Source organism: Abramis brama, assembly GCF_963993115.1.
Source record: "Abramis brama genome assembly, chromosome: 8".
Classification (NCBI taxonomy): Eukaryota; Metazoa; Chordata; class Actinopteri; order Cypriniformes; family Leuciscidae; genus Abramis; species Abramis brama.
In genome coordinates, this window is record NC_139970.1 from 34,864,436 (window position 1) to 34,878,582 (window position 14,147).

At 37.3% G+C, this 14,147-nt stretch overlaps 1 protein-coding gene across 8 annotated transcripts in view; it reads left to right on the plus strand.

Annotated features, from left to right (window-relative positions):
- clasp1a (cytoplasmic linker associated protein 1a) overlaps positions 1-14,147 on the plus strand; it is a 68,935-nt gene that overhangs the window by 52,444 nt on the left and 2,344 nt on the right. For 3 of the 8 annotated variants that reach the window (XM_084121822.1, XM_084121821.1, XM_084121825.1), the window contains 17 exons: positions 327-430; positions 1,111-1,134; positions 3,157-3,386; positions 3,636-3,699; positions 4,613-4,776; positions 4,895-4,973; positions 5,072-5,215; positions 5,604-5,699; positions 6,715-6,861; positions 7,399-7,505; positions 8,435-8,582; positions 9,138-9,378; positions 10,357-10,413; positions 11,398-11,570; positions 11,713-11,841; positions 12,848-13,054; positions 13,699-13,815. In XM_084121822.1, the coding sequence (XP_083977948.1) occupies positions 327-430; positions 1,111-1,134; positions 3,157-3,386; positions 3,636-3,699; positions 4,613-4,776; positions 4,895-4,973; positions 5,072-5,215; positions 5,604-5,699; positions 6,715-6,861; positions 7,399-7,505; positions 8,435-8,582; positions 9,138-9,378; positions 10,357-10,413; positions 11,398-11,570; positions 11,713-11,841; positions 12,848-13,054; positions 13,699-13,815 (2,231 nt within the window). Of the gene's footprint in view, positions 1-326; positions 431-1,110; positions 1,135-3,156; positions 3,387-3,635; positions 3,700-4,612; positions 4,777-4,894; positions 4,974-5,071; positions 5,216-5,603; positions 5,700-6,714; positions 6,862-7,398; positions 7,506-7,909; positions 8,045-8,434; positions 8,583-9,137; positions 9,379-10,356; positions 10,414-11,397; positions 11,571-11,712; positions 11,842-12,847; positions 13,055-13,698; positions 13,816-14,147 lie in introns of all 8 variants that reach the window. The other 5 variants (XM_084121819.1, XM_084121820.1, XM_084121826.1 and 2 more) reach the window with 3 other exon arrangements.

The following is a 14,147-nucleotide window of genomic DNA, read 5'->3' on the forward strand; positions in this document are numbered from 1 at the left end:
TGGTGGATGTGGGGAGTGTTGTAAATTCTGAAATTACACGCTTCACCTTTATCTTTTTAAGTTTTTAAGCAACCGTAATACTTTTTCTGTCCTTTCTGGGCTTGTGTCTCATATTATGTGTTGGGTTGTATCAGACTGTCTTTATTTTCTCAACATTCTCTCAACAACTCTACATGTCATCCTAAAGTTTTGTCAATGAGAAATTAGCCTACGTGGTTGAACAATATGTTAATGACCTGACTTTAAGATGATGTCGTAGAAGGTAAGAATTTGCTTACCCGCCATTGCCCATCCTCACTCTATAATCCTGTGTTCAAACCCCACAGATCGCTTTGGCCTGATCCATCAGGCTCGCATTTCTGCATCTGTCAATGCCATGAGGGTCCTGAACACTGGCACGGAAGTGGAGGCTGCCGTAGCTGATGCTTTGGTAAGAATCATGGTCCTCACTCAAAGAATGAAATATGTGTCATTCTCATTATCTCATCTAGGATAACAGGAAGTAATGCTTCTGTATGACTCGAACTATTTGTTGTATGTCACACCCACAGAAAAATATGGACTATTAGGAAGAGCTTTAAATGAGTTGTGTTCTTTGAGGTATTCTGGGTTTTAATTCATATTAAAATATTAAACTAGAATTAATAATAAATGTATATTCTAAACAATATTAAAAAATTATATTTTAGATTAAATATAAAATATATTTATTAAAATATTGAGCTTCATAGAGACAGGAGCTAAACAGAGCGTTACTGACAGACGAAAGCGGTGCTGCAACAATGTTAAGTATGTGAACATACATGAATATATATATTTATTTGAACATTCAAGAATGAAACCATATTCTAGTTGAAAAAGCAAAAACAAATCAAGACTTTGTATAAGGGCATAATATGGCCTCTTTAAATATAATTCTTCCTTGTGTTGTTTATTCAGTGAAAAATAGTAAGGTTACGGTAAATAGTATAGTAAGGTAAAGTACATTTTAATCTTTGTTCTTATGTGTCAACTATCCAGCTATGTTTCACATTGTGTCTTTTCTGCTACAAATTTGCTCCCTTTGAAATGTCTGCGTCTCTTTGCTCTTCCTTTCTTGGTTGTCTTCAGCTGTTAGGGGACTCCAGGAATAAGGTAGTTCTTCAGTTTATTTACTGCTTGTGCTTCCATTTTTATTCACTAATCAGAATGACTTATACCATCGTGGTCTGTCAGGCAAATATCAAGAGCATTTTGTGCACCACAAACATTTGCATTTCTTTCATTAATTTGGTCAATGACCATTTCATCTGCACATCTCATCATTTCCTGCACAACCACCATAAGATTCATTTCATTTATTTTGCTATCAATTTGGTATTAATCTCTTCAATTTATTATCTGTATAAGTGTAATTTATAGTGTTATTGACTTGGAAAATGTATATCATCATTAATTCACACGTGACAACACAGCCGGATTAAGTTGTAAACATGGCAGATGTTATCCATCAGTGTGACACATCCCTTTTGCTACATAAGTAGATGTAATTACCCAGTGTGACGCGCTCTTCACTTATGTCACCTGCGCACACTGTACTAATGACAAGGATTTTAATGTTTGTTAATGCATTGCCAACTGCTGAAAATTATCCAACTGTTTGAATTATTCATGACCTGCTGAATTGTTCCTTCACAATCCAGTGCTGAGACTGGAGAAACACCTCAAAGGTCATGTACACACTGGAGCTAAAGTTGTCACTCCTTTCTTAATTCTTCAATTCATTCAAAGAGTTCAGTTATTTATGCAAATAACAACCGAAATCTACAACTAAATTAACTATATTACTACAACTAACAACTGAAAAATCCAGAGAGTACAACAGAATTTTCATTAGAGGAATAGTTCACTTAAAAATGAAAATTCTGTCATCAAACCTGTATGAATTTCTTTCTTCTGCTGAACACAAAGGAAGATATTTTGAAGAATGTCGGTAACCAGACAGTTGATGTACCCCATTGACTTGCATAGTATTTTTTTCCTACTATGGAAGTCAATGGGGTACATCAACTGTCTGGTTACCGACATTCTTCAAAATATCTTCCTTTGTGTTTAGCAGAAGAAAGAAAGTCATTGAAGTGTGTACAAGATGAACAACCAGTTGTTGTCTTGACACAGATTTTGACTCTCTTATATCTCTTTCCACCATAGTCAACAGTATTTTACTAAAAATGATGCTGCTTTAATGCGTCTCTGATGGCTAATTTCCTTCATCGAATGTACACTATCGTTCAAAATTTTGGGGGCCGTACAATTGTATTTTTTTATGTGTTTAAAAGAAGTTTCTTATGCTCACCAACTTGATGCTGAATTTATTTGATCAGTAAAACAGTAATATTGTGAACAAATATAAAAATTTGAATAACTCTTTTCTATTTTAATGTTTTAAAATGAGATTTATTCCTGTGATGGCAAAGCTGAATTTTCAGCATCATTACTCCAGTCTTTAGTGTCACATGATCCTTCAAAAATCATTCTAAGATGCTGATTTGGTGCTCAAGAAACATTTCTTATTATTTTCACAGTTGAAAACCGTTAATACTTAATGTTTTTGTGGAAACCATGATGTTTTGAATATAAAGTTAAAAAGAACAAAGAAGTGTAAATCTTTGGTAACATCATAAATGTCACTTTTGATCAGTTTAATGCATCATTGCGTTATAAAAGTATTAATTATTTTTAAAAAATCTTACTGCCCTTACATTTTTTTTAACAGTAGTTTAGATAATGGTTAGCAATCACATTAAACTGTTGGCATCCATGTTTCTTGTTTACAGCTTCAGTACACCAAAACCGTTGTGAAAATCACTATGAACCATAAATTCAGGAGTGACTTATGTATTTTTCTGTATGCATCGATATTTTAAATTATGATGTCCCACATTTAAATGTGGTCGTCACTCCTAAAACTTTGACATGTTTACATGGCCAAATTCCCAAGGTTAGTGATAAAAGAACCTAAACTCTTGACATTTTTTTAATGCTGCATGGCTTTCTCATATCAACAGCATACTTACTATGTTTAAGTTGAGTTATCCGCAGTAAATTGTTGAATGAACTCTCTGTGTTGGTCTTTTGTCCTGTTGAATCTACTAACCTGCTCCATCCTCTCCTCAGCGCAAGCCTGTGAGAAGGAGGTACGAGTCGGATGACGATGCCAACAGTGACGCATCCAGTGCCTGCTCAGAGCGTTCCTATAGCTCTCGTAATGGAGGCATTCCTCACTATCTGCGTCAGACGGAGGACGTCGCCGAGGTGCTAAATCACTGCGCCAGTTCTAACTGGTCAGAGAGAAAGGAGGGCCTGCTGGGTTTGCAGAACTTGCTAAAGAGTCAGCGCATTCTCAGGTGGGGGCCTTCAGAGGGACACAAATGGTCTCTTGGTTCTTTTTAGTGTCATTTCATTTTCCTCCAAGACAACAAGTAGAAAATAACCAGTCGGTATCTAGCAAGTTTTATTTTGTTGCTCATTTTTGTATTTTTTAGGTTTCATGATGCATGTGCAAAATCCCAGTTGGCTTGCAATGGCTTTTTATACTTTTTCTGTTTTATTCTTTTAGTGAACAGGCCTTTAATCCATATTTTTGTGTGTTTCAGCCGTGTGGAGCTGAAGAGGCTGTGTGAGATCTTCACCAGGATGTTTGCAGATCCTCACAGCAAGGTAACCTGTGTGATGATGCATACTTTCCACAATGGCTGCTTTGATCAGACTTAATCTACTTACCAATGGCTGGATTAATGGTAGCAGTCCATATAAAGGTTTTTATGAAGGATTACTTGCATCATGTGAAATTGTTGTATTATGTGAAATTATAATAGACTAAATAAGAAGCTTTAATCACTATGGATTCTGTAAAATTAACAAGTTTGTCTGGCAAACAGTGTGTTTGTGTAGTTATTAAAAAAAATGGAATGAGATTGCACTAATAGAATGTGTTTTTTCCTGTTGTTTGCATGGTCTGCCTTGGTGTGGATTTTAACAATAGAGAGTAAGTGGATCTTACAAATACCTAAACTATTCTTTTATATAAATAGATTTATTATGTTGTATTCTTATGTCACACCATCACGAATGATGCGTCAAATCATCCTGCCTGTTGTACTATTATTTTATGTTATTATAAGTGATTAGAACCGGCTTACAGGCAACCTTCCAAAAATCTCATAGATTTACAATTAAACAAGAACTCATTAAACTAGAACAGTGGTTCTCAACCAGGGAACCAGGGGGCCAGGGGCCACAGCAAATTTACAAGGGGACCTCATGATGACTTGAAATAATTTAAAATAAGCTCTAAAATACCTGCAAAAGATATTTTGTATTTTTTTTTCACCCCCTTCAAAAAAGTTTATTTTAATTACAATTTTAGATACCATAGACACTCCTAGTTTTTGTAAAAAAAAAAAAAATGGCAGCAATTTTTGCACGGCCAAGCACCATTCACATTTTGTTGAGTGAATGTAGAAATGTAGTTTTCTAATACATTTGTGGGAAAGGCATATAAATCCATTAGTATGTTTATGAAATGATATGCAGCGCAGCATTGGTGAGACGTTGGATGATCTACTTCCAGGTGTTTAGCATGTTCTTGGAGACTCTAGTGGACTTCATCACTGTGCACAGAGAGGATCTCCAGGACTGGCTCTTTGTACTGCTCACTCAGCTGCTGAAGAAAATGGGAGCTGACCTCTTGGGCTCAGTCCAAGCTAAGGTCCAGAAGGCTCTGGACATCACACGGTCAGTCTCTAGTGACAGTCCTAGTCAAGAGATTTTTTACCTTCACTACGCTTTTGTTCTTTTATAACTTTTGTGCCACTAGGATAATGTCTTTTTTCTGTTTTCCCCCCTCTTTTAGAGATTCTTTCCCCTTCGACCAACAGTTTAATATTCTAATGAGATTCATTGTTGATCAGACTCAAACCCCCAATCTGAAGGTATGATGTTACCGTACAATACTGCTTACGAAACCCCAGCTGCAAATTCACAGTTCGCTGAGCCTGTTATTCCTTATTTTCTTGATGTTATAATGCAGGTGAAGGTGGCCATCCTGAAGTACATCGAGTCCCTGGCACGGCAGATGGACCCTGCTGACTTTGTGAACTCAAGTGAGACGAGATTAGCCGTGTCTCGCATTATCACCTGGACCACAGAACCCAAGAGCTCTGATGTTAGAAAAGTGAGTTTCTATGGAGATGTGCTTACAAACAGTGCTCAAATCAGTGCTGTAATGGTGGAGTATAAGATGACATGGATTGAGCTCTTTATTGAAAAAGCTTTTTTTATTTCAAGGTTAATTCTCACAAATTCATTGTGTGAATTGTGTCAGCATTTACCATTATACACCCTCATGTTGTTCTAAATAACAAACTATCCCATTAAGAATCATTTCTGATCTTCGTTGCAAGATTTTTACTTTTAAAATGTAGGTTTAACATCAATTAATCACAATGAACAGATACAAGACATTTATTCCCAATATCAGTTGCTGCCTAAAGGCAACAAGTAGTCATCATCAGTTTCTCTTTTATTGTCTGTTACCCTATTGCCCTGACATGATGGCCCAGACCCTTCATAACTGGGCATATGAGGAGTTGTCAGGCAGGCCCAGCACTACAGCTCTACTTCCTGGAGAGGGTCATCTGGAGGAGAGGTGCAAGCAGGTAGTGCCAATCCAACGGCCTAACCAACAACCCACACGTAACCGCTGCACCTAACCGTGTGCTCTCTCCTCACTCTAATCTGCCTTGTTGCCTTGCGAAGTGACTGCTGAAAACAATCTCTTAACATGCAATTCTACCAGACGGCTAAAGAGAGCAGAGATTTTTTTTTAAAAATAACTACACCAATAAATGTGTGTTTTAAAGTTTCCTTTTGTTTTTCAATTGCTGTTAATGCTCCACTGCTTAAGATATTTTTGGTTCTTTTCACAGAATAACAGTGAGTGAATCAGTGTTCTTGCATGTGTTTAACATTAAACAGAACAGGGTCATGGACATTTGTGCTATCTATGAATTGAGCAAAATATGCAAGTCAAATTTAACAGGGTTGGGAATCTCGCCTGTTTGGGCCTTTAGACCGCTGTTTTCATTACGATAAAAGTGATATTTTGCATGTATTTTATCCGAGCAGAAATAACCATCAAGAATTGCAATTTTATATTACGGTTTATTTATGATTTGTTGATCTGTTGAAATCTGTAATGATCGTATCTACAGTAACTACATGATACTGAAGGCAGTAAACATGCTAAGAATTGTTGTTTTCTTTCTTCCCCACTAAAAGAATCGTTAATTGAATCGCTCGGAAACTAGAATCATTAAGGGGCATTGAAATAAGAATCGTCCCTTATGATTCCCATCCCTGAAACTGAGAAAACCTACACACTAGAGAAAGCTTTGACAGAGTTTTGACAAACAGGAATTTGTTTGGGAAATCAAGCTGGACCCAGTCTCCTAAATGTCAAAGGATGTGTAAACTGAACTCTAGTGTGTAGGTGACCTATCAGATCCAGTTGTCTTCTGGTCATTGGAGCACTGCAGTCACAGTTCCTTATACAGTCTCTCTTTCTATTCTGAGTTATCGCCGCCGGATTTTCTCAGCATGTATAAGTGTGCTCCCGTTCATTAAGGTGTTAGTATTTGTGCTAGATCTCATGAGGTGTGCTGTGTTCTGCAGGCCGCCCAGGTTGTGCTGATCTCACTCTTTGAGCTGAACACTCCTGAGTTCACCATGCTGCTGGGCGCTCTGCCTAAAACATTCCAGGATGGAGCCACCAAACTCCTGCACAACCATCTGAAGAACTCAAGCAACACTAGCAGCGTGGTAAGATTTCTTGTTTTATCTCTTATGAGATTGTATATTAAAAGATTCACTAAACACTACCGGTCAGAAGACTTTTAAATGCGTTTGAGACCATTCTATTATGTTTTCTAAAGCTGCATTTATTTGATCAAAAAGATCAGTTACAATTTACAATTGAAGTTTTTACTTTCTATTTGAATATATTTTAAGTAATAGGAGACAGACCATTGGTTGAAAAATGCTCAGTATGGCAGCTGTTGAAATGAAAGTCCCAACAATTGGACCAGTCAAATTTTTGATGCCCTTGTCAGATTTTATAGTCATTTGAAATAAACGCAATCTTGACAAACAGTTTTGGAAGTTTTAGTCTCTCTTCATTCAAGTGCATCAAGTGATCCACACTGTTATCTGAGCCAGAAATTGACTGCAATTCAGGCAAAAAGACAAAAAGAAAACAATGTTAAAGATCTGCCTCTGCCTCTGTCTTGTTGCTGAACTGTTGTTTAGCTATAGCCTGAAATGATTAAGGTTATTATTTCATGTTTGTCTCCTTCAAAGGGTTCACCAAGCAATACAATGGGCCGCACGCCACCCCGGCATCCCACCAGCAGGACCAGTCCTCTAACCTCACCTACAAATTGCTCCCATGGGGGTCTTTCACCCAGGTAACACTTCCTCCTCCCTCCTCCCATATGCTGACCATTCTAAAGCATGATCTCATTCTGGGCACGAAGACCTTCAAAGGCCTGTCACCCTGTTTTATGGCTCTAACATGTGCTTAACATCTGAATTGGACTTGCTGTGTTGCTTTCTTCAAAATATCCCTTTACAACCTGAAACCCTTAAAATGAATTTCTGCATTTCTGGGGTGGGAGCCAAATCACCTGCAGAGTCATCCTCTCATGCAGGGTCTAAAACTCTTATTTACGACGATTTAGGGGTTTCTGGTCCTCTTAAACTTATTAACCCATGCTGCTCATCACAACACTCCGACTGGACCACTTTCTTTTTCTCTCTCTCTTCCTCTTCTGCCCTGTTCTCTCCCTCTCCGGCCGTTCTGTGGGCACAGTCGGTTATGGGGTTGGAGTGTCGATGGGCTCTTAAAGCACCCCTCTCCCTCTCCTCCTCCTCCTACTCCTCCGTCTCACTCCTCTATTCCTGCCGGCCCCTCCCTCAGGGCCTTCCGCTGCGCGCTCTCACCAAGGTAACTCAGCCGCTAGCCATGACGAGGAGGGGGCGGGATGGGTGCTTAGATTCCCACCCACTCCCAGCCTAACAGGGGCATGTATGCACAAATATTAGTGGCCATGGTTTGAAATCATTCCAAATACAGAATTCCCTCTGTGAATGGTGGTTGAAAAAAATGTACTAAGAAACTGTGGAGGAATTTTTAATTTTAAAATTGGTTTTGCACAGTAATTTACTAACTGACCATGTTTGGAGCATCCATGTATTCACTTGTAGGTGCATGTTGGAGTTGTCCACTCAATTCTTTTTAAATATTTTGTATGCTTTGGCTTACTTGTTTATGTGAGTGTTGCAGTCCATTCAACGTCAATGTTTATTCCCTCTTTTACTCTATTTTTCTCTTCAGTATGCTGGAGTATGACACAGAGAACATGAATTCTGATGAGATCTTTAGCTCACTGCGTGGTGTCACAGAAGCCATCCAGAGTTTCAGTTACCGCAGCCAAGAGGACCTGAATGAGCCAATCAGACGTGATGGGAAGAAGGATGATGCTGTGAGTCTATGCTTTAACAGTGGGCAACAGGAACAAGGACACAAGGATGGGGATTTTTATTTCCATATTTTATATATTTTTGCTATTACTATTACTATTATTATTATTATTATTAATGTTATTAATAATATGATTAATGATAATAATAAAAAAATCACAAATTGTGGTCATTAAATATAATAAATAAAATCAATAATAATAAAATCAATAATATGAATAATAATAATTGAAAAAAATATAAAAAGAATGATTTAAATAATCCATTAATTATTATTAATAATATTTTATAATACACTTTATTCATCTACTTTATTATTAATAATTAATTAATTAATAATACCTTTTTCTATTTAGTTATTTGTATTTATTTATTTACTTATTCAGAATTCCAAAAATAGCTGTGAGAGTGTGGTGAGAGCCTACCACAACTAAAATGGACCATAAATTCACTTTCAATTGCAGATACAATGTGAATGCAAAGTAATCCAGATTTTTTTCCAATTGTGCATCCCTAATCAGCACATATTTAACACTCTTTGACTCTTCCTGATTTAGACTGGGAAGGAAGGGGCTTCTCCGGGGTCTGATGCAAGGATGGGATTGGATGTAGTGGAGGGTGGTCGAACCGCTTTGGATAACAAAACATCTTTGCTCAACACACCGTCCCCGCGGTCTTTCGCTGTGCCACGGTCGAGAGAGTTTGCACCTTATGGCTACGGAGACACGATCACGGCCTATGACAAAAGTGCCCTGAAAGAGGCCGTCTTTGACGACGACGTGGAGCAGTTCCGAGACTGTGAGTCATTACGCTGCTCAAAGCTTGTACATCCACTCTCACGTCTGTACTCCATACTGCACCCATTGTCTTTGATTGTGTAAAGAAATACTTTATGAGCAAAAACAAGAATAGCAAGAAGTAAGAGTCATAGAGTATAAAGAGGCATATAAAAAAATTTAAATGACGCTGGTCAATTTGGTTGTGTCTTACAAGGTGTTGTTGAAAGTAAAAAATAATGTCCTTGTTTACAACCTTGTTTCAGTCCCTTTCAATATAGAAGTCTTTGCTACTGACTCACACATAATGGTGTAACAATGTAAGTCAAAATCATTATCACTAACAACACAGACTGTTTCTCAATACCAAATACTATGTTTAAATACTACTATTATTTTTTTATTAAATATTGTTTATTGAACAATAATATTTATTAAACAACAATAGCCATTATATAAGTTGCTAAGCAATTCAGTCAAAAGTGCAAAGGCAGCGCTCTGATACAGCATTAATGTTATATAAAAATATAAAGTTATGAAACTTTACCCTCGGTCAAAACTATCTGTAGCTGGAGCTCACCCTGGAGCTCACATCTCTGAAAACTTTGAAGCCAATTTTCAAATAGGCACTATCTTTATAAATAAACAGCATATTGGTTTGAGTTTAAACAACTACATTCTAGCCTAAAAACTCTTGAAACTACATTCCGTAACACAACAAGAGTAGCATGTAAAATTATAGGGAGTTTGCTCCTCCGCCATGACACATTGCTGTGAGAAATTCTGCAAGCGGAGTGATACTAATGATGAAACGGTTCCTCTGGTGATACTGGTAGAATATCGCATGGCTGGAAAGACCTCTCAGCCAATCAGATTCGAGGGTCAGAAGTAACTGTTGTGTGTGTATGTATTAGCGTAAGTTTCAGATATGCAGGTGTAGCATTTAGGATAGTGGAGTTTGTGTGTCATCACTTCCCCTCCTGTCCCTCCCCTTCTACAGGCCGTCGGCAAGACTGTGGTGAGAACAAGATGGTGCTGCCCAAGGGCTTTACTCCTGGTAAAGACCTGCACAATTAAACAAGACTGTTGCACTTTTCTTCATTTACTTCCCCTTCCATCTCCTCTCTTTCAGTGTCATCCATCTCAGTGTCTCTCATGTGATGTCAACCATGACACAGCTGCTTTGCTAACAGAGTTATTTGATAGCTTCTACAGGCCAGCTGCTCTAATATAAGGCAATACAGTCAGATAGTAGGATTGTTTATTGGGTGACTGTATGTTCAAATTAAATGGGAACCTGGTGATGATTCACTGCGTTTTGCTTCGCAACTAACAGAACTTCACTGTTTGCAAACACATTGCTGTAACTCATAAGATTAACCTGAGTCTAAATGAACACTTAAACCTTCCTAACAACTGTACTAACTAAAACTAACATCAAAACACTTTTACTTATTTTACACTACTTTTAATTAAAGTACTTGCTTACAATGACATATAAGGGTAAATCTTATGAAAACATATCCATTATATTATTTAAATTGTATTATATTATTTCATTTCATTGATAATTGTTAGTACTGTAATTATTGTATTCAACTGTAATGCACTGTTTTTTATTTCAATAAGTATACATTAAACTCTACTACAAAAATAGAATTACAACAAAATGCTAATTGGAAAAATACAAAAAAAACTAATTCTGAATTTGTTTTAAATAAGTACTACCATGTTAGTACCTAACAATTTAATATTTTAGCACTATTTTAAATGTCATGATGCTAAAAACAGGCCTAAAAGTAGGCTTGTTTTTTGTTTTTTTGTTTTTTAATGCAAAATATAATGCATTTCTTTTAGATTTGAGGTGAAACACCGTCCTAGACATGTTCTTGACAGGTTTCATAAAATTCAGTAATATTGAATATCATATACTCAAAAGAGATGAGCCAAAAAAGCCAAAGTGTTCCAGTACAATTTAAAGTAGAACAATAGCTTGTTTATGCAGATTGTCCTCTGCTCTGACTTGAATCATTGTGGACAGATTTGGTGGCAGACCTGCTGAAGGAGCTGTCTAATCACAACGAGCGAGTGGAGGAGAGGAAGGGGGCGTTGATCGAGCTGCTGAAGATCGCCCGTGAAGACAGCCTGGCTGTGTGGGACGAGCACTTCAAAACAATCCTATTGCTGCTGTTGGAGACACTTGGGGACAAAGATGTCAGTCAAAGCATCATTTAACTTGCATGCTCATTTGGCACATTCAATATAATCTTTAAGTCTTTTACATTATCAAGTTGCATTTGTAGTTCTGTATGTATTTATAGTGGTTAGTAATGATTTTTTCTGTCCGATTATTTAGCACACTATCCGAGCACTGGCTTTACGGGTTCTGAAGGAGATCCTGAGGAACCAGCCAGCGCGCTTCAAGAACTATGCAGAACTCACCATCATGAAAACACTAGAAGCCCACAAGGACTCTCATAAAGAGGTTAGAATCAGCCCTCTCATGAATGTAATCTGTTTTAACCTCCAATCAATTTAAGCAGTACAACTTTATGATAATACTCAAAAATCATACTTTAGCTAGTATTGTTCTATACGTTGTGATTACATTTTTTATAGAAGGGGTGAAAATGTAGTAGGTTTTCTGTTATAATTCCTTGCAGTTTTCATTTTTTTTCATTTATTTAACTAGAACTTTTTTATTAATAATATCAAAATATTCAATAATAATAACAATAATGGGTAACACTTTATTTTACAGTGTCAGTTACATATGTTACATGCAGTTACTATAGTAATAATTTTTTAATTTATAGTAATAATTTATAATTTATGCATAATTACATTCAACTAAACCAAACCCTAATCCTAATCCTATAGTACATGTAGTTACTTACTTACTCAGTACTTAAATGTATAATTACAATGTAACAAAGACACCTTAAAATAAAGTGTAACCCAATAATGTGTAAAGGTGAAGAGACAAATTAATAAAAAATTATTCTGTAATGTTTTGTATGACTTCATTGTAGTAATGCGATCAGATTAAACTTGTTTTGTAGTATATGAATATATTTTTTAAACCAAACTCCATTTTCACCATAATACCACTCACATGTGACCACATTGTTTCTGAGAAATCAAGCTGGCCTGGTGACTTTTTCTTTGGAACAGCCTCATTGAGAGTAAAATGAGCTGATTGGTCTCTTTAATCCTATTTTAAATGCAACACCTGCACATGTGCACACTGAGCACCTTGGTTACATCTAAAGCAAGATGGCCAAACCCAACTCCTATATGAATAAATGAATGAAGTACAGGCCTGTGGAGGATAAGCCCTATGCCAGTTAATTTCCCAAATGTGCTTATTCCCTTTCCATGTAATACAGCAGTAATAGAGCAATCTGTAGTGCTGCGACCTAATCCAAATGAAGTTGTTTTTCCATCTAATTTTCTGTCACATCTCAGGTTGTTAAATGTTATATGTGCAGGTGGTAAGGGCAGCTGAAGAGGCTGCCTCTACATTGGCCGGCTCCATTCACCCAGAGCAATGCATCAAGGTGCTGTGTCCCATCGTACAGACCGCAGACTACCCCATCAACCTGGCTGCCATTAAGATGCAGAGCAAAGTGGTCGAGCGCATTGCCAAGGACTCCCTGCATCAGCTGCTGCCAGACATCATCCCTGGCCTCTTACAAGTGAGTATTTTATGTTGGCAGCTTTTTATGATTAAAAAAAAAGTTCATCTCGCAACTTCTGTCAACTTGTTACATTTTTAAATTGCCTCTTTGCGAAATACTCTCTCATTTCCTATACAGTCTCTAGAGTTGTTTTAAATTTCCTACTTCCATCTTATCAGAGAGACATCACTGAATGTCAGTTCGAGTAGTTTGAAATTGGAACATTGTAAACGTTGGGAGCATAGCCAGCATGCCTTCTTTGTACTTTTGCCTCCTGTGCTCTTGATTTTGTGTGTGTGTGTGTGTGTGCGCATTTGGTTTGTATTACATTGTGGGAACCAAATGTCCCCACAAGGATAGTAAAACCTGAGACCACCTCCATTGTGGCTGGCTGGTCCCCACGAGAGAAATGGGTTAATAAACATACTAAATGATATTTTTTTGAAAATGTAAAAATGCAGAAAGTTTTCTGTGATGGGTAGGTTTAGGGGTAGGGTTAGTATAAGGAGATAGAATATACAGTTTGTACAGTATAAAAACCATTAAGTCTATGGAGAGTCCCCACAAAGATAGTGAACCAGACGTGTTTGTGTGTGTGTGTGTGTGTGTGTGAGAGTGTGTGAGAGAAGATGTTAATGCCAAAATGGTCTATCTGTCTGCAGGGCTATGATAACACGGAGAGTAGCGTTCGCAAGGCCAGTGTGTTCTGTCTGGTGGCCATCTACTCAGTGATTGGTGAGGAGTTGAAGCCACACTTGGCCCAGCTCACAGGTAGCAAGGTATGTTCACATGCTCTCAAAGTCCACCAAAAGGTTCACCCCGTTCAACCTCCTTATCACTAAGTCCTCTATTTATTTGTGTCTCCCATCTGGTTTTAACTGGTCCAAGTTTTTATATTTTTCCCACTTTCATTGCACCCGGGGTTCACAGCACAATACATTTAAAAAGAACTGGGGGTGAAGGGCTGAATTTATTCTGAACTTTTTTTTCAGGTCACATTACACCTCAAAATCAAATAACTCATTAAAATAAATTTGTGGTGAAATATGATGCAGACAAGTTCTGGATAATTTTCATTAAATGCTCCAAGAAAAGTTACAAAACTAAATGT